The sequence below is a fragment of the Xiphophorus hellerii genome, chromosome 6 (assembly GCF_003331165.1).
Source record: "Xiphophorus hellerii strain 12219 chromosome 6, Xiphophorus_hellerii-4.1, whole genome shotgun sequence".
Taxonomy (NCBI): Eukaryota; Metazoa; Chordata; class Actinopteri; order Cyprinodontiformes; family Poeciliidae; genus Xiphophorus; species Xiphophorus hellerii.
The window spans coordinates 230,053-250,480 of record NC_045677.1 but is presented as its reverse complement, the minus strand read 5'-3'; the positions used below and the strand labels follow the sequence as shown (position 1 = coordinate 250,480).

The 20,428-nt window shown below is 39.8% G+C and overlaps 1 protein-coding gene across 7 annotated transcripts in view; it reads right to left on the bottom strand.

Moving 5' to 3' along the window:
* Window positions 1-2,556: 2,556 nt before the first annotated feature.
* The window catches only part of depdc5 (DEP domain containing 5, GATOR1 subcomplex subunit), a 45,772-nt gene continuing 27,900 nt past the window's right edge, over window positions 2,557-20,428 (bottom strand). For 2 of the 7 annotated variants that reach the window (XM_032565187.1, XM_032565185.1), the window contains exons 30-43: window positions 19,834-20,056; window positions 16,639-16,775; window positions 16,458-16,557; window positions 16,189-16,251; window positions 14,016-14,122; window positions 13,781-13,861; window positions 10,209-10,341; window positions 9,875-9,974; window positions 8,582-8,815; window positions 4,747-4,916; window positions 4,466-4,637; window positions 4,080-4,140; window positions 3,520-3,602; window positions 2,557-3,447 (exon numbers count right to left, since the gene is read on the bottom strand). In XM_032565187.1, the coding sequence (XP_032421078.1) occupies window positions 3,149-3,447; window positions 3,520-3,602; window positions 4,080-4,140; window positions 4,466-4,637; window positions 4,747-4,916; window positions 8,582-8,815; window positions 9,875-9,974; window positions 10,209-10,341; window positions 13,781-13,861; window positions 14,016-14,122; window positions 16,189-16,251; window positions 16,458-16,557; window positions 16,639-16,775; window positions 19,834-20,056 (1,963 nt within the window). In that variant the 3' untranslated portion in view covers window positions 2,557-3,148. Of the gene's footprint in view, window positions 3,448-3,519; window positions 3,603-4,079; window positions 4,141-4,465; window positions 4,638-4,746; window positions 4,917-8,581; window positions 8,816-9,874; window positions 9,975-10,208; window positions 10,342-10,493; window positions 11,649-13,780; window positions 13,862-14,015; window positions 14,123-16,188; window positions 16,252-16,457; window positions 16,558-16,638; window positions 16,776-19,833; window positions 20,057-20,428 lie in introns of those variants that run through there. The other 5 variants (XM_032565188.1, XM_032565186.1, XM_032565189.1 and 2 more) reach the window with 5 other exon arrangements.

The window sequence follows — 20,428 nt, the reverse complement described above, 5'->3', positions numbered from 1 at the left end:
CTCTGCTGCATACAGATCCATGTTTCAGTTCAGTGTTAAGTGGAAGATGATTTGAATATAAATGCATAAATACCATAAAACCTTAGTAATAAAGAATATCATTTATCAGGCACGTGCAGAGGGGAGGGCGAAGGGGGCTTGAGCTCCTGCCCTTTTTATCCTTGGTGAAATGGTGAAAAAAAATGTAAAGAATTTCACAAACCTGGTTATCTAACTGGCCGTGGGTCTGGCCCTACGTTTGCGTCTGGCTGGGCAAGGTAAAATCGGTGAAGTCGTACTCGGAGCCCTGGGTGTCCGCTCCCAGCAGCTCCGACTCCTCGGAGTCCAGGAACGTCAGGGTCTGCGAGCTCGGCCCGTACGCCTCCACGCTCATGTTTCCTGCTTCTTCTCGATGGTATTCCTACCGTTTCGACAGTATTCCATAAAGCATCGGCATCCCAGAGTCGTCCCAACCACAGACACAAGATAATGAACGCAGAGGGTGGCTAAGGAGATGGAGTCTCGCTGTGGACAAGTGGATAGTGTTCCGTTTCCTGTGGTTCATCACTAACACTCGACTCCTAAACAGGCACGTCCAGAGGGGAGGGCGAGGGGGGCTTGAGCTCCTGCCCTTTTATCTTTGATGCCCCTAGTGCCCTTTTTGAGATGGTTTGTTTTTACAAAGAATTTGTTTTTTTATTTTTAATCTGTTTTATTTTTAAGCTAAATATAATAATTTAGTAAAAATAAACTAGTCTGGCTGCCCTCAGTCTAATAATGACTCTCAGAGCCTCCATGTTGTTCAGACTCCGGGTCCATGGTGAGGAGGAGGCAGATCTGTGTCCTCTAACTATCAAATAATGGGCAAGAATATTTTTTCATACACTGGTTTGTGAATAAAAACGTAGGTCTGATGTTGACGTTAGAAAAACTGTTTCTATTTATATTTTCATAATCGTCCTTGCAATAGCGGGACAAAATCCGCCTCGCCTCTAAACTCAGAAATGCTTCGGCTGCAGAGAAAACTTCTGACTTTAACTTCATCATTCTGCTAAAAGCCCGGTTCGCTACAGGCAGTCTGAGTCGGTCCACCGACAGATATAAAGAATATCTGTCTTTATATCAGACATCCTGATATAAGACACGGTACCGCCTGTCACAGCGAGTGAAGCACCTCAAAGCCCCGGTACCACCTGGTACCACCTGCTCTCTGTTCGCTCTGCTTCTCCTTAATGTTTCTACCAGGCGGTTTAAAGTCGCTGCTGACGGGATCTGGGCTGGAGGTGAGCAGCTGTAGATAGAAGTTATTGCAGAACCTCAAGTGTTAAAGGAAGATTCAGCCCAAAGCATTTAGAGTTCACAAAATAAACATCAGAGAAAATATTATAGCAATAATTAGAACCGCAGCAAAAAGCCAAACATGCCAAAATGAAATGAATCAAAATGTCTCCAAAGCATCGGGGGACTGGTAGGGGCCACCGGGGGATTCCAGGTAGATTCCAGAGATGTGCATCGCAGCAGCTGTTCCTCCAGGGCCGGCCCAAGGTAATATGGGGCCTTAGACAGAACCCCCCTCCCTCCGGAACCCGTCCTACTAAGAACCTCAGCATCACTAACATGTTTAAATATAGATAAGGTGAATCTGTGAGAGGGAGACCAGGTTTATTGGCCCAGTTTAAAATCAATCACTGATTATTGGTTATTTGCTGTGATGTATTTGTGAACAAACCCAACTCAAACACAAAGATTACACTATATTGTAACCATGGTAACACAACAATCAAACTATCAAGATGATCCTTTAAACTTTTACAAAGTAAACTTCCTAATTAAATCCTAAATGTACTATTTATTTTTCTCAGCTGATGCATTAAATAAAATGTAATAACATTGTCATTCTCTATAAACGATGAATTCTACAGGTTTAGATCTATGGTCTGTGTTACAATTAAACCATTTTTAGGGGCCCCTGAGTGTCTGGAGGCCCCTGAATGGCCCCTACCAGCAGCTACTGAGTTTTCTTTGCCTTGATATTCCAGTCTTATAATTCTAGATCTAGAGGTTTAACATCGAACTATTATATAGAGTTAACCCCTTTGAGTTTTCTGATCTATAAATCAGTCTGCAGCCAAGTTGTTGTAGAGGTTAAATAGATATTATTAGGGCTTATTTAGTAAAATAGCAGCAAATTAGCTTATTTCATAACTTCATAACCAGAGACCTTCTCTCCTCTGTTTATCAGCTACAATCTCAGATCAGCTCAGATCTCCAGGACTGTCAGCAGCAGAAACAAAAACTTTTTACCTGTTGGGGAAAATATAGACTAGATTTGCTTTACATTGTCCCCACATGATGGCAATGATATAATAGGATCCAATTAGATTCTTGATTAATATGGGTTGTTGCTATGTTGTTGTTTTTGTTCAATGTGCCCCTTTTTTAAATTTGAGCCCCTGCCCCTCCATAGGTCTCTGCACGGCCCTGTTATTTATGATACCCTTTCTGATCTCAGTGAACAGACTTTCTGTTTTGTTACAAAGAACCATCTGATATGTGACAGAAACCAAACTCTGGGACTGTTGTCTAAAATGCTTAGCTTGGCTTTTAATAATACGCATGAATTGTCACAGGTGGGGTTGAAAGTCCATCATAGAGCAAAACAAAGACAACAGCATCTTACAATACTGTTATCTGTAACAAAGTGGTTGTTAAGCCGCTTTGTCATTAAGCATTCACTGATACAGGATGTTCACCTCTTTAGACCACATAAATCTTTCAGAACATACACTTTAGCTGACATGTTTAAAGCTAATTAGTAACAATTTTGAACAAGTTTGAACTTGGAGAATATGCAAAAAATGGAGTCAAAATGCTTACTTCTTTAATTATTCAACACATACACCAATTAACCTTGATGCTGCCTTTATTTGAGTGGCTGCTGCAGTATAATAAAACCGTTTAAATGAAAACCTGAAGTCTTTTTCAATACTGGGACAAGAATCATACTTACTGTACTGATGTGAAAAATGTTTAGTACTTTCTGTGTTTCTCTAAACATCTTGGTCATATTCAGACATGATTCCATCCAATAAATGTTCAGAAAAAGCAGAAACAGGATTAAACAGGACTCAACATGTAGCAAGATGAATAAAAATAACACAAGTGTCCGTTAGGGGGCGCTGGCATTCATTTTCTCCTGGCAGCTGTCCCAGAAGATTTGTAGTCTGTTGTCCTTGTTAGAACAGAAGTCGGTCAAGTCCCTGAGCAGGCGGTCAGCCAGCCGTTCATCGCCCAACACCCCCGTCCTCCAGGCTTTGGTCAGCATGGTGTTGTAAGCCCAGTAGTAGCCCACCCTCTCCTCGCCGCCAAACGGTCCCTGGCTGTTGGAGGTGGTGGAGTTCCTGCGGCGCCGCGTCTGCCCGCCAGAATACTTCCTCTTGGAGTACGGCAGCTGCAGGAACACGGTGCCTGCAGGACAGGGAAATGTTCACCTTTCCAGGACATGAGACAGTTTGGGGTTCCTACTGAGATGAGACAAACCTGTAACATGGATGTACTGAGGCTTGTTCTCAGCAGGGAAATTAAAAGATGATGGTGAAAACTTGTCATGTACAAAGCCAAACCTGGAAGGAGGAGGAGAACAAGTCATCACAGAAAGACAATGAAGACTAAAGGGTGGCTAAAGAGGGGCACAAGAGGTGCAGGGCCAGAGAGTGTCCTGGGTCCCAGAGAGTCATTCATGTTGAATAAATACAAAGGCAAAGGGTCAGCTTCTTCAGATATAAATGAAAAAAAACAACATATATTTATATATATATATGTAATTAGTTTTATTTAAAATCAATTTTAGTAAGTAATAAAGTATAGCAGCCATTTTCAAGCCAGCTGACTAGCAGTTTGTCACTACTGAGGAAGGTCAGCAGTGGGTTGAAGAAAACCTGAGTCAGTCTGGGACTTTCTTTGGATTGTATTTAAAGCACAAGGTGGTACGATGGGACATTATAGCAATGTTTTGGTAACTCTTCAGGATGAGCTGGTACCGGTAGCTGGTCCACATCCATCCAAAGATAAAATGTTGATTAAAATTGAAGAGCACTGACCTGTAGAGGATGGCTTCCTGAAAGAGCTGCATTCTGTCCCAGTACGTCTCTGGTTCAAACCCTGTTGGAAACAGGAAGACCAGAGATGGACTCAAACAGTCACATGGCAGAAGTTCGTCAATGACACACACTCAGCTTCAAGGGGACAATTCCCCATGAAACCTCCCAATTCTGCCCAAGAACACTAACGTGGATAAAATATTTGATGAAAATGGCCTCCAAAACCAATCAATAATCAGCTGGATAAACTAGGATCAATAAAATGATGGAGTCCATGCATCAGGAAGGCCAGAATGAGTCATCAGTCCAGACTGGGTCTAAAAGTTGAGGTTACAACCTTTTGTGTCAGGACTATAATGTTTAAGAAGCTGTACTGCATTTACTACCTTCGAACAGGTTGTCGCTGCCGTTCTTCAGCAGACACTGGATGTGGAGCGGGATGAAGAGCTGGACCCTCAGTGGGTCTCCATACAGATAGGATGTCAGCGCAAAGGGGAACTCCAGAACAGGAACCAGCAGGAAACCACAGGAAGCTGCTTTCCTGTGCCAACCTTGAACCTATCAGAACAGAGTAACCTCAGAATCCACTCCGTCGATTCCAGATGGCTAACTGTGTCTCTGACTCTCTCTTTGCATTTCCTTCATGTTCAGTTAACCAATATGTTACCATCTCAAAAAGCACTGCAGCCGTGACAGCCATCCAGTGGAGCTTGATTTCGAAGGCAGCATTAAGAGAGAAGTTGCCATGGTAATAGCAGCTGCACCATTCAGTTCGGTCGCTGCGGTTATTGATGTCCACGTCCAGTGTGACGGTTTTCTGCTCTGGGACGGTAGCAGCTGCAGAACAGATGGACAACGAGGGGCCGGAGGGTGGAGAGAAAGTACAACAGGAAGTAAAAGGAGTAGAAGGCGACCTGGATGGAGCGAGGCGCAGTTACAGAGAGAGATGGATGCAAAGCAGTGATCCAGAGCACAAAGCAGAAAACCAAGGTGTAGCTGAGGACACCCAACTGGGCCTAAAACATCCGAATGTCATCATACAACTCAAAAATATACAGATCAAATATTTGATTGCAACACTTTCCAAAAATAGTTTCAGTATTATAAACATAATGTGTTGTCAAATGAAGTCATAAAATCTGTATCACATCAGTGATATTCTACGATTAATTTTTCAGCATTATGTTTTGGATCATGTCCTACTGTGGGGGTGATGACAGCGATCAGAAAGGGAAATAAAGATTACAGCGACTGTATTAACTTCAGTGGAAGTGAAGAGGATAAAACTGCTGGATTCCCCAAACTGACTGACGCACACAGGCAATGGGTTACACACAGGATTTTCCAAAGGGACCCTAAATGGTACCCAAGTAATCCCACATTGGGCCTATATAAGCATGTTACCTGGAATGCCATTAATCTTCTAAATGTAGTCATAAAAAGTGGCTTCAGATCAACACTGAAAACACATTTCCAATATAAATGTGTGTAAATGTTTGTCTATGTTCTGCTAATGTCAAAAGAACACAATTACTGTGTTTAGTTTAAATAAGAAATTGAACTAAAATCACGCCTGAATGTTCAGGAGACGAGTCATAGCATCATCCATCAGAGGAGACGTTGCTGTCTCATTCAGGCGTTGGAGCGCTAAGTGTGCGGCATTTTGGGAAATTGTAGTCAGTGAATTTAGAGAATAGCTATGGATTGTTGAGACTAAATAATTCTGTGTTTTCCTTTTATCTCTTTTAGTTAGTTACTAAGCTAAAGCCAGAGGAAAGGACATGTTAGGAAAAGTCCTCAAAGCTAAGATTACAGAATACTAGGAGCTAGGTAACGCCCTCTTTGGGGCGGAGCTCACAGAGAGGGTAACAAAGGGAATGGGAAACTCTTGTGGGATACCATTTTGACTGTTAGCTCTTAAAGGTAGCAGGTCATAATGGACCAGCTGTATTCTGGTGTTAATAAATGGAATTCATGAATTCAACTCACTGACTCTTCTGTAACCTCATACATCAAGAACTCATCATGGAGAACGGATAATTCTCCACAGGATTCAACATGTTCAAATGACACAAAACCTTTTATGAACAGTGTGATGCTGTGAGAGCTCTGGTTTTTTTAGCTGCACATTGTCTGAAAAAAACAAAAACAAGCCATCTTCCTAATACGACTTCCTGCTGTCTTCTTCGTGGTTTTCGCCAGTAGTAACAGCCAGTTTTTGTGATCATGTGATGCAAAAAAGTGTTTCCATTGTAGTTCTGCAAAATATACCTATTTCAATATGACTGAAAACCACCTCATCTCACGTTTTTATCCAAAAACCTGAGATTTTTTTTAATTAGCGTGTTTCCACGAAGCAAATTTGCTTTCGGAATTTCAATTTTCGCAATTTTATCATTCTCTTTCAAAAATAATAAATATCCAGCCTCCTTTCTAATATAATCTGGTTTTATTCACTTACTGTGCAATGGACTTTTTTATAATCAGATGTTTTAACTTATCCCCAAGTTAAAACCTCTGATGTTAAAATTCAATGAGAATAATCTGAAATGGAATTATCAACTTAAAGGTGATAAGCAACACAAGGAAAACGTTCAGGTGGAAGGCAAAAACCTGAACATTTTCAGGTGGACAGATTAAGGCAGATTAAGCGGAAGCAGAAACATTTCTAGGATTAATGAGTGTTTTCAGTTGAAACACAGGAAAGCAGCAGCTGAAGACATTGTACACCACAGCGCAACTGACCCACAGCCACCAACACCACAGCATGCACCCAACCCCACATCAATACAACTGGACCGCCTTCACAGTAACCAGTTCACATGCACTGGTCTGACTGTGTAGAAGAGGAAATTTAGATCGCATCAATGATTTGGCCCTCTATCACTACTGCTACTGCATGCAGGAGACAAACACCAACTGCCTAATGCAGATCTGCAGCCTGCTGTGAGGAGAGCTGAACCCTGGACCTGTGTGTCACACAACAAGACAGATAATGGTGCTGAAAATGTTGCAGAGTTGGTGGTGAGGAACATTTCTGGATTAATAGAAACTTGGTGGTTTGTACATGTAGATCTCACTGTTGTCAGTTTGGGCAACATATTCAATCTGAAAACATGATCAGGACATTAACATTTATTGGAAAAATGTGATCAAACAGAGTTGAACTTCTGAGCTGGCTGTGATGTAGCCAGAATTTTGACTCGGTGCCTTTTTGGTGCATTTCAGCTGGAACTGGGTTGTTAGGCTGATCAAGATGGAAACCAGATGGAAACTAGAAACACTGATAGTGGCTCCTAGTGGTGGCAAAAGCACATGAAGGCTGCTGCCTCTAAAGGGGCAGCATTATGTGTTTTCAAGCAACATAGTGCCATTTTATAGCACAATCACGTAACTATGTTACCTTCAGTAAAAATGCTATATGCATCAAATATGACCTCAAAGAAGTTTACTTCTTTCAAGAGGTGAACATCTTGAAATTGGGCCTCTGCCTCTTTAAGAAACTCCTGCTCTTTCTGAAACTCCACCGTCAGGAAGTCATCACAACATGGCTCCTCTATTAACCCTTTAACAACGTTTTTACCAGCGTTGCTCTGAGGAGTAGCTTCTACAATGAGCTCAGCAAATGCACAGTTCTGCCAGGTGTTTGCTAACAGCTGCTGGCTAGTCTGAAGGAGCTGAGTGAGGGAGTCATGGGGAGGGCTGCTCTGTGAGGCGGAAGCTCTGAAGCTTGGAAACTGAGGAAACTTGGAAACCGCCTTAAAGGCAGTGCTCCACAGAGGGATTTTGCACAGCTGAGTGGTTGCCACGGAGATTAAAGGATTTCTCAAACATGCATGTAAAAAATCAAGGCAACACTCCAGGTATGTTTTTGATGAGGGGACATTATAACATGATGTAAAGCTCAAAAAAGTTAATTTTATATCTTTATCTTTTATATCTTTATATCTAAAATGCTGAGGTCTATGTATAAAAATAACAAATGTTATGGACAATATCATTACAACTATAACAATCTGTCCTAAGATTAATTGGTGGTCTACATTAAAATAATTGGATCATGTGAAACATTTCTGTTTAATATCTTGATTGTATGAAACTGGAAACAAGGTCCTCCATCATCATGATGTCACTCTGACCCTCATCTAGAATAGAAGAAGAAATGCAGGAGGTCATTTGAGCCCTGCATGGTTTTTCTTGGTGAATCTTGCCACAAACTGAAAAGACTGAGATTTTTTCTTTAGATCAGAGAATTGGTGTGTGGAAGGCAGAGGGCTCACTAGAGAATGCAGAGCAGGTCAACTATAATAATTCATAAATAAATAGGTGAGATAGTAAAAGGGCTGGATTTCTCCAGGGTTTCCTGGAGCGTGTGGCTCCCTCTGGCTCCCTGTGACCCGGGCCATTCCCCACAGCAGGCTGTCCAGACCCACATGAGGCTGGATGGGGATGAGGCGTTGTGTTCCTGGCAGTGTGGGCTGCGAGGAGCGGGCTGGGTATACCTAGCAGTGCAGCAGCTTGGCTGCGTCCCCCAAAGCTGCGGCTGAAGGAGCTGTGCCTACTTGCGTATGAGGCGGGCCGGCTGGGCAGCCAGGGCAAGAGGAAGGCGGGCAGGTCGCAGGGCCGCCGCTCCTCCAACACAAATGCCACTTCAAACCACTTTCTCTGGAAAAGGGCAAAATCCTCCACGGCTGCAGTGGACCAGCCGCCAGCAGCCTGCAGCTGGGAATTGAGGCCTGCAGTGACAAACCTCTACATGAACATCATGGTGCAAAGAAACAAGGCATGGACATGTATGAAGCTAAAACTGTCTCATAATTCACAAATGCACAGGACGAGATTTTGATGCAAACACAAATATATATTGTTTTACAAGCTGTTACTGGCCTGTGAGTTTGTGTGTGAATTTTGAGAATCTCCTCACGTTTCAATCCACAAATGTCTTTTTTTAATAAATGGTCTATCTGATTGGATGATCAGCAACCAATCAGATAGCTTCCTTGTTTCACCCAATCATATGAACGTTGGGGTAACCTATGTTTCAGCCAATCACATTAACCCATTCCCGCAGCGCTGTAGCTATGACGACGCACGACAGTTTGACCTCAGCCTGGCTTCTGACAGAGGAGCGGTAAGTGAAATATCTATCTAATGTATTGAGCTGTTTATCCCCACGTTATCATTATTAATGTTAATCAATTTAATTGTGCAACTATCATCACAAGCTAGTGATCTTCAGCACACCTAACTCCTACATTAGCGCATCAGCAGAGCTCTAATGAGTAAGCTGTGCTACCTAGATTGCTAGCACTTCTGCATGCTAATAGCATCAGGCTAGCATCTTTCTATATAGTTGAATTTATTCAAGATAATAATAGCCTTTGTATATTATGAATTGTTATAAATCCCTGGTCTTTAAATGATAAATTATCATAGCAGTGCAATAGATCACATAAGTCACGCTTCTCAGAAACACAAAGTGATGTTTTTCCAGAAGCCAGGCTGAGAAACAAGGAAGCTATCTGATTGGTTGCTGATCATCCAATCAAATAGAACATTTATTACAATAAAGACATTTGTGGATTGAAACGTGAGGGGATTCTCAAAATTCACACACAAACTCACAGGCCAGAAACAGCTTGTAAATCAATATATATTTGTGTTTGCATCAAAAATACAAGTGTGGATCTCGTCCTGTGCATTTGTGAATTATGAGACAGTTTTAGCGCCATAGAAATCCCATCCAGACAGCAGCTGTCCTTCCCTTGTGGCTAAGCTGGGTTAAAGTTGTGTACCTTCTTTTTCTCCTACTATCCTGTAGAAGTAGAAGCCATAGATGAAGGTGCGCATGGCGTCTCCAGAGGCGTGGGCCACCACTCCTTCATCCAGCATTTTCTACCCAAAACAAAGCAGAGAGCACTGAACATCATCATAAGCTTAAAATACTTTCACATTTAAAATGACTCTAAAGAGGTTTTCAGTAAACCTGCACCAGTTTATCAATTTCTGCAACCACCCACATCTACATTCATAACTTCGTAAGTTTCCTGTTAGCATCATGCATGCCATGCCTGCAAACCTTCCCTTGTGGTCATTTACTAAAAGCAGCACATGATGTTTCTCTTTTACCTGCATGATGTCCACAGCCATGCCTTGTGTGGCCACGCCCTCCACGTTGTTGACCAGCCAATGAACAACTTCAGCACTTATAAAGCAGTTGAGTGGGAGGCCTTTCTGCTCTGGGAGCAGCTGCACACCGGTCCTAAAACACCCAGATGAAAACACACACACCCACACAGGACAGATAACTAGGGGTGGGGCCATACCAATACAAATGTTTCCCCTCCTTTGTCAAAACCAACTAATCTTAGTGACATCGCTTTAACACGATCTGAACTGTTGACTTTGCTGTATTGTATTTGATTATTTTTTACTATTTTATATACTACTTTGTTTATCGATTTCAATCATATTGGAATTATATGTTTGTGTACAGCATTTTAAGTCTAGTGGGTATTTAAAGTGCCCTATAAATAAAATTGGTATGGTAAATATACTGGCACAATAAACTGAATATAACTGCACTGGATTGAACTGGGATGTAATTGTTAAAAGTTTTTTGGCTCTAGTATCCTTTATTTGAAAGTGCTATGACAGGAAAGTAGGGTAATAAGAGAAAACATGCGACAAAGGTCACCAGGTCAGAAATCGAACCTGTGACGGCTGCATAGAGGACTAAGGCTTAATTACGTGAGCTGTGTTCTAACCCCTGCACCGTCACAGCGCCAAACTGGAATGTATTTGATTCAATTTTAGCATCTCTGTTTGATTTTATATTTCTGTTTTTATTGCAGAATGCCTTGAGATTACTTTATTTACTTACTTACATCACTCTTAGATACATATATATATATAAACTGTATGTCTTATGGTTATATTTGTATTATTAATATGTAAGACCTCGGATTGAGTAGTTTGTCTACTAATAAGCAATTTCCCCTTGAGGATCAATAAAGTATATTCTATTCTATTCTATAATTTTGCACTGGACAAATACAAGTTGATGAAATGAGCACACAGTTACAGAACAATCTTCCTTGAATATGCTTGACATCTCCATATGTCCCTTTAAAACAGCCATTATGATGGCTGAGTCAGAGCAGACTACAGATGACATAAATTTATGGAAATATTACACTTTCTGCTATAATGGTGTGATGTGGTCTTGTGTTAAAGTTCATCATTTAAGGCCATCTTCCTCCAGAAGAGGATCACTATATCAGACCAGATATTAGCCAGAAGATAACCACAATAGCTTCTGTGTGTGTGGGGGGGGGGGGGGGGGTTCTGCAGCAAAAAGCATCTCAACAAGAAGGTGAGGAAGAAAGGAAAGAACAAATACATTCCCTAAATTGAAGTCTGGAAATTGCTGGGTTTCAGACCCATGACCTGGATGATGCATGAAATTCAGATGGAGGTCTGGAAGTGGATTTCTCTGGTTCAAAACAGAGCAAATTGGACCACAGCGAGTATGATAATGCCATAAATGGGCTGGAACAGACGAGATATCTAGAAAAAATACACATATATTTAGGATATGATCCGTATTATCTCGGTAAAAAAAGACTTCTCTTATAATCTTGAGGATTAACCCCGTGTCGAGGCGATCGACGTTCAGTGATTCTTGAGAAGAGGGACAAAACACGTCCTATGATAAAGCACAAAATTTGAATAAAATATACACAAAATATAATTTTTTCAAATATCTGACTAAACTAACCTGGGCCATGTGAGCACAACAATGTATGTTTTCCTGGTGTTTGCTGAATATTTTTTATTTTACACATTGTAGTAGCTGGATGGTGTCTTTAAAATCCCTTGTCCTGGAGCAGAACTCAATACATTATAATAGTTTAAAACAATTAAAAGAAAACTAAGATCGTATATTATGGCAATTAAGTATAAGTATTCCAATAAATAATTATAAAAGTATCAGTAAATTGAATTAAAATTCATTTTTATACATTTTCCAATTTGTCCCAAGTTTTGTTAACACCGTAAAACAATAAAAAACAATTTAAAAGCAGTGACACTGTTTAATAAAATCTTGTTGCCTGTCTTTAAGAACCGCTCGAAATAAATCCAATTTACAAAACTTTGATGAAATTTTGTGAAATAAATGTTTAATTTTAGTATACTGCAAAGATTTCATGGACCTGATGAGCTACAATATGGCCTCCTTCAGAATAACATCATATAAATTGAGGTAGTTTGGCATTTCGTCAACTCTGTCAGAGTTTCTAACTGACATTGTGACTCTTTCAGTGGTAGTGTTGACACATCTCACTTAAATGTGCACTTAATTCATTTTAATGTATTTTACATAAATGGCATTACTTCACATGTATCAAGTTTTTCTTTTTACTCACTAGTATGTCACCATCTTCAGTTCTGTGTCAACTCCATCAGATGGACTTTATGTTGTTTTTTGTTTTAAATATTTCTTTTATTTCTTGAGAAACAGTTGTCTGTAAAACGGAGTAAAAATATCACTAATAGGGTCATTAAAAAATAATTTTATGTTTATTTTTGTCAGATGGTGATGACAAAGTTCTGGGTCTGGTTCATTAAAAATGTAATTTTCAAAAAAATGTTGCAACTGGGAGCCTGCACCTTATCATCTTTACATTTCCAAAACCTTATTTGTCATCTTTGTATACATAAGCTTGAGGAATAATTAAAAAAACATTGGGGGAAAATTTAAACCCATTTTGTTCCACTTCTTAAGAATCACTGCATTAACTAACTACAGTATCTGGTGCTGCAGACCTCATGTTATATGACGAGCCAGAAGAAAGTTTTCAAAAGCCTGGAGAATAAAATCATTTAGTTTCAGGTTGGGTAAAGCATTAGGGATCAAAAGAAGCATTAAATGGCTGTCGACTTGTTTCTGTCGGGTGAGTAGTGAGTTGTGCTATTTTAAGTATGATAACGATGCTATCGCTAACAGCAAACTAACCCATGTTATTTCTGTGAGCTTGGATCTCCTGGTAAATCATTTATTTAGCTTCTGTAAACCAAATTCTTGCTGGAGTTGTATGTTAATGTTGAGACGTTGTAGGACGCTGGATTCAGGTAGAACGTAGGTCAACCATTCACAGCGATCTACAGCAATCCCATGTTCGTGTCTGGCCACGAACCATGTAATCACAGCTCATTGTGACTGTATGGTTGGGCAGGTTATATTTAATTTATCTTGCTTTTTTTTTTACTTGAAAATCCCATCGAATAAACATATTTTCTGTCCGGGACTTTACTCCGCCTGATTTTAGCTGTAGATTGTTGATCCACTTTTCTCAGTAAGTTTTTTTAAAATGAACTCCATTGTGACCAACTACTTTCGAAACACAAAAATAACGTTTATCTTTCTCTCTATTAGAACAGTTGGAACAACCGTACAGGACTCAGACTTTAGACATTTTGATGCTGGATCAACAGACGTAAACGGGCTGCATTTACTTCTTGCCCTCCATCTGATTGGGTGACGTTGATGCTACGTCATCTGAAACCCAGCATTTTTCCATACTTTTCCAGATCAAGGCAATGCTCCAGTCAAATTCCATACTTTTTCAGATTCCATAGTAACCCGGTGATTAAAGCAACTCTGCAGTGAATCACTCCAAACACAACTTCAATCTTACGTGGGATGTTTGATGGCATCCAGAATCTCCATCAGCGTCGATGAGGAGGACAGACAGAGAGCCCCGGCTGCTGATTGGCCACTGTGGAGAGACCAGCAATTAGCACTGAGCAACACTTCTTCACACTGAGATCTCCAGTTCCTGTGTATTTCACTATCTGAGACAACATACCACATACAAGTTTTAAACATTTAGAAGGTATGAGCAGTTTGACCAGGCTGTAAAGCCGGCTGACCTGGTGTCTGTGCTGCTGTTTGCAGCTTCTCCTGCAGGGGTCGCTGCTCCAGCTGCCGCCCCTGCCTGGGCTCCTTTCTCTGCTGGCTCAGAGGTTTCCACAGGCAGCTACACAATTACAGGCACTTTTATTAATTAATGCATTTATTCTAGGAGAACACCTAAAGCTTATTTTCCTAACTGTAACATTTCCTCACTCCCATCTAAACACATTTACTGATGGTTAAGCTGAAGTTCTAACTAAGTAAGAAATTTTACTTGGCTTAGGCTTGTTACAAAAACTACTTTTGTAGGATGATAAATTGCCCCAGGAATTAATGCAATAAATGATAAGATTGTTGTTTGAGTCCATTTTCAAGTAATATAATATATAATGGCATAATAAACCAAAAACACATTCTAAAAGATCAATAAACTTTTAATTTTAATGAATATTTACTGAAACCAGAAAACATTTTAAATATCCAAAATAAAAGAAAACATCAAAAATAACAAATACAATGAGCTAGTTGAGACCAAAGCACCAGACTGAAGACTTTATCTTCCAGTTTTTGGTAGAAAGAGAGAAAAGAGAAAAACAACAAATTATGCAAATGGAAATTATTAAGCTTTTTTTAATTTATCATGCAATTAATTGATTATTGCGACAGGACACCTTGGCTTAACTGACAGAGAATGCTATTCTTCTCTAAAGCTGTTACCTGGTTGCTGCACAAACATTCTCCAAGCTTTTAAAACAAGACTTTTCATTACTGAACAGCAACATTACTCCAACGCCGTCCAAGACAGCTTCCACCCCAACACACACACACACACGCAAACACACATGCATCTAACAATGACAAGGTTTCACTACAAAGAGAACAGAGAAGTAGTAGCTCTGAGATGTGCTGAAAGCTGTGCTCCAGTAGCTGCTAATAATAAGATAAAGGTGAATTTTAGGGGAAGGATAATTGCCATGATGTGCAAGAGGACATTTTAAATACAAAATACAGCAGAAAAATGTCCTTCTAAAATCTGTAAAACAAATTCTACATGCTACCATTCTTTCTAATGTTATAAGACAAATAGCTCATTTATAATCTTTGTCTTCATTTAGCCTGACAATTCCCCCTCAGGGTAGTTTACACAAATCACAGTCTTTGTAAATATCTATGGCCTGATTAATAATGACATGATAGGACTGATAATCTGTGAACAGCAATTCAAAGTGCTACACAGTTTCTTAGGTCTGGACTTTGATTAGGCCACTCTAATATAAGTATGCTCTGATCTAAACCGTTCCAGACTCCTTGGTCTGAAGTGTTTTGCAGCTTTTAAGAGGTTTTCTCTAATTTATTTAAATCAATCCATCTTTTCATCAGCTTTCACCCGTTTCTCTAACCCTGCTGACTTAAGCAACCCAACAGCATGATGCTGTCAACACCTTGAGTCACTATGTGAACAGTGTGTTCTCTGCCATGCAGTATATAGCATCTTGGCAAAAAGTTGAATTTTGTTCTTCCACAGATATGTGGTGTTCCCAATCTGGATTGTGGTAAATGGAAACATTACTGTTCCACTTAGTTAATACTTAATTCAATTCAATTTGTTTCATAACTCACATCATCCAAGTATCTTCAAAAAGTCATTGTGGATGATGATACTGAGGGTAGGAAGGATCTCCAGTAGCAGTCAGTTTTGCAACAAATCTGAAGAGGTCTCTGACTGAAGACTGTTGCTGTTTGACAGCATCATGCTAACAGCTCAGTATCCTGGCAACAGAAACGATATTCCACAGTAATGTCCTGAATGAGACCATCAGCTGGCCTGCGCTGTTAATTCACCTAAGTTCCTTTTGCCGCTCCTCTTTAAATCTTTGTCTGTTTACATTTCTTTTTTTTATGGATAAACTGAAAAAACACATTAGACTAATCCATTTATACTCCATTTTAATTTTCTTTTATCTGGTAAAAACCAAAACAACCAGCTGTTTGATGCATGACAAAACAAGAAAATGAGACTAGAGAATGGAGACTTTTCTACTTGGCAGTAAAACACATCAGGCAAATCTGAAAGGTTGCTGATCAGCAGGAGTCAGTCGAGCAATAATAAAGTATTAGTATGAAGAGATGCAACACATAACACACACCAACCAAACAGCTCCAGCAACACCCAGGGATCCAGTTACTGACCTGAGAGTGATAGATGTAGGAGGAGCGAGGGCTACGTATAAAATCCAAAACAAAGGCAGCGTCCTGTCAGCATACAGGAAGAGCATAACCCACAATCAAACACCTGAAGCCCACCAACAAGAGCAGAACAGATGCAGAAAGACATGAGCAAAAGCCCCACACCCAAACACAAGCAAAGGACAGCTGCTTGATCCCAGGATATGATGCTGATTAAATTAAATTCTGATTTCTCTGTAGAAGCCTGAAGCATTCAGAGAAGAAGTGCTCACCTTACGGGGACTGTCTACATATGTAGGAGCCATGGCGATGCTAGACAGATCGCTCACAGCAGGGGTAGCCTTGGACTGCTGCTGTTGCTCCTCCAGGGTCCTGAAGGAAAACAGGGAAATAATGCAGAGGAGAGAAAGATTTATGCTTTCAGATTTACTTCAGCAAGCCAGCAATACTTACTTCTGGTTCTGCTCCATCTCCAGCAAAGCTGTCAGAGCTGAAGTGCCCCTCTTTCCTTGTGGAGGTGCCACAGGCTCAGGTGGGTAGGGTGGGATAGGACTGGTGACCTGCAGTCCTTTCATGGGTGTGCCCTTCTGCTACAGCAGAGACACAATCAGCAGGTTTCGCCCAGTGTATTATAAGCCTGATGGGCCACCAGGCTTTACTTGTGCCCCCACCAGGCAAAGTATTTCTTATTTATTGAAGTTTTTTTTTAATGTTTGCATTTTTTAAGATTTCATAGTTGGTGTTCAGGAATTGGTCTTCCAATCTTTCAATAATACATAATTATCAAGTGTTATTTTCAAATTTCCTGTCAGCTTTATACACTTTGTAACTCAAAAACACGACGGACTGCTGGATAAATGACTGCCCTAGCACCCAACTGCCAGGTTTAGCAAGTTTTCTGGGGGAAACCTTGAATCAGGAAAAGAGACGGACAACAGAGACTGTCCTGCTTTTAAAGATCATCACTTGCAGGAGGAACTCTCTTCTAGCCAGTAGAGCTGAAGAAGAAGCTCAAGATGTACATTATAAATATAGTGCTGTTTGGTAACACAACCAGAACACAACAGTACCAAGGCTGCAACTTACCATTATTGTAGTAATCTATAATTCTAACAATTGATCAGATAAAAAAAACTGGAACATTTTTCAATTGAACACTTAAGCCTTTTTATACAAAATCAAAAATGCAACTCTATGTCACCATTTGTATCATATATAATACAGACGTTTCTGTGGTCTCCATTTTTTACACCACAATCAATACTTACCCAAACAACCTATTGTATACAATTTGAGACTTGTATTCTGCCATCTACTGGATTATCATTGCACTGCAGGCAGAGAAACAGCGTTTTTTTGTCTCACATGAGATTGGTCATACAGAAAGTCTTTGCCCATTTTTGACGACTTACAGTAAAAATAATATATACATTGTTATTCACTTTTTTAAAGTAGTGTTTTATGTTTTGAAATAATGCACAATTACCTAGAAATGTGTTTGTTATATTACATTTAAATCGTGTTAAAATATGATACACATATCATATTTGATACTGCAGGTACTTAAGGTGCTTTATCACTGAACAGTAATGTCATATTTTTATAAAGTAATCAATGTCATAGCCACAATTCAGCCTTTTCAGCAAACTTTTGTTTACTCAATAATTATCATTAAATGTCATTTCAAAATAAATTTAGTTTTTTTTTTCACAATAGTAGTTATTCTAAAACCATAATCTTTATTGTGTATCGACTAGTTATTTATATATATTTTAGATTTTAAAAAAAGAGTAGAGGAAGAAGAAGAGAGAAAGAAAATACTTGAAATAGTCATCAACATGATAATGTGTGACAATTCAAGCTATATAGAGCAGTAAAGCTAAGATGATGAGAATTATGATGAGGACTGGACTCCCCCAGCCATGCATGATGAAAGATATTCAGATACCAACTATGATGAAGACTATGATGATCAAAGTGTAACCCAGGTCCAAACAATCACCCTGGACACAGTCAGAAAAGAATCAGTGAACACTAATGTGAAAAACAAATAATACAAATGGAGAAAATACTGTCAAGTTCCATATGTTAATGTCATTGCCAGGGTTGAGGAAGGCTCAGGAAGGAACAGGTGTTACATCACTCTATACATATATTCATATCATCAGTCACTTTGTCACTGATGAAATGCTCCAGGGGATTGCAGGACATTTTCCACTGGTTCAATGCCAACAAATGAAGAAATAGGTTCACTGCCTGTCATACTAGATCACAATTAGGTTGTTGTCCTGGTTCACTCTGAAGTCCATTCACCCTCTTCTACTCTTCAATTCATTTCATTTCCATTCCTCATGAAGCAGTTTTCCATCCACTCCAAAACTCATGACATGGTTCTCAAGCCAGCCATTGTTGTTCATGGGAGATGTTGCTCTTCTTGATACATTATCAGCCTTTCTGAAGTTCGGCTTTAGATCCCGAAGATGTTGCATGTACATCTAGTGGCACACTGTTACAGTAACCATCATCAATGCTTGAAACCTCTACAGAAGAGATTAGCTGAAGCTACAACCTAAATGCTTTAGTTGGCACTTTTCCTACAAGTGCAGGAAAGGTCAAAATCAAGTATGGTAGGCCACTTTCCTCCCCTGAAGCGACTTCAACGGCACCCTGTAGAAGACCAAGCTGCAGTGTGCCTCTTGATGTGAGAAAGAATGGCATTGATCATTTTCCAACATGGGAAGCCCAACAGAGTTGCAAGCACTGTTCTGGAAATCACTTCGAACACATTTACTGTAAAAAGTGTAAGGTGCAGCTTTGCCTGAACAAGGACAGAAACTCTTTTGGTTCCTACCACGATGTGAAATAAATGGCTGTAAAAAGTTGTTGGTGGAAAAAAACAACTAAAACTGTTTCATATTTTCTAAATGTTACAGGCAACATTTGTTTTTGCATCTAAAACTCACATTGTTGTGAGCCAAAAGTTCTAAGAAAAACCTGCCGTATCAAATGTGATACAAAACATATATCATAAAATAAATGACATGGCAAAAAAAAGATTTTTAGATTTTGCTTCAAGGTTTCATGAAGCTCCTCAAAAAATACACATTTCATTGTCTGAAATGCAATAACAGCATTTCATTTATAGCAAAGGACGCATCTGCAGCTAAAGATTCTTCCAACAGCAGCATGTGAAAAGCTCAGTCCGTTCTGCTGCACTTCTTTCAGATTTACTTCAGTGTACGGTTAATCTGGTGATTATTATTTGCATTATCCTATTAATAATTGGATAGCAAAAGGCACTTAATAGGAGGTTTTATTTTTAAAGACTTTAACCAGGTGAAGCTAAAATTATGCCACTTGACAAGCATAAATATGGGTAGAACATATATGCAGAGAAATTTTGTTTTTTTATCTTAACAAAAAGCAAAATGTATATTTTTTGTACAGTTTTGGCTTCATTACTGCTCTGGTTATGTTGTTCTTTTAACAAATGGCCTTTTTTGAGTCTGCATGCTCTAGTTAACAATTCATCCATTACTAAACTAGTTGACAATTATTGCAGTAATCATTTAATTGCTATTAATCATTTGTGCCCTAAACAGCACCAAATATTGGTTCTGACTCAGAAAGTCATGAGACGAGCCTCACCCTGATGATCCTGTCAGAGCGATGCCGTCGCCGTATGCGGTTGAGGCCCTCCACAAAGCGAATGAAGCCGTCCAGCAGGACCCAGTCCCCACAGCCACCCATCCCAGTACCCGCCCCCTCTCCATACACGTCCCAGTGGCCCTCCCCGTCCGCCACCCGCCGAGCCCCTCCGGCTGGCAGCAGCAGAAAGCGGGTCCGCCAGAACTTCAGTGAGTCGATCAGGCTGTTGGGCAGAGACAAACTTTTCAACATCGCTTCAACCACACATCTGCAGTGCTTTTCTTCTGCTAAAAAATGAAAGAAAACTAAGGATGAATTATTTTACTTAACTAGAAAAACATAAGCAATTTGTGCAGCTAAAATCAGGTAGGGTACAGGCGCAGATTTAGATTTAAAAAAATGATTTTATTCAGACAAGGAGTCTGTTCTTGATGGAATGAGATAGGCATCTCTCCAAAGAGAACAATATAATGTAAGAGAAAGTATTTATCTGGAAATAAATAATTTCAGATTTATCTACATTTTATACAAAATAGCAAGTTGCAAATTAATCATACCTTTGTCAACAATCATCATAAAAGTCCTTATTGCACTC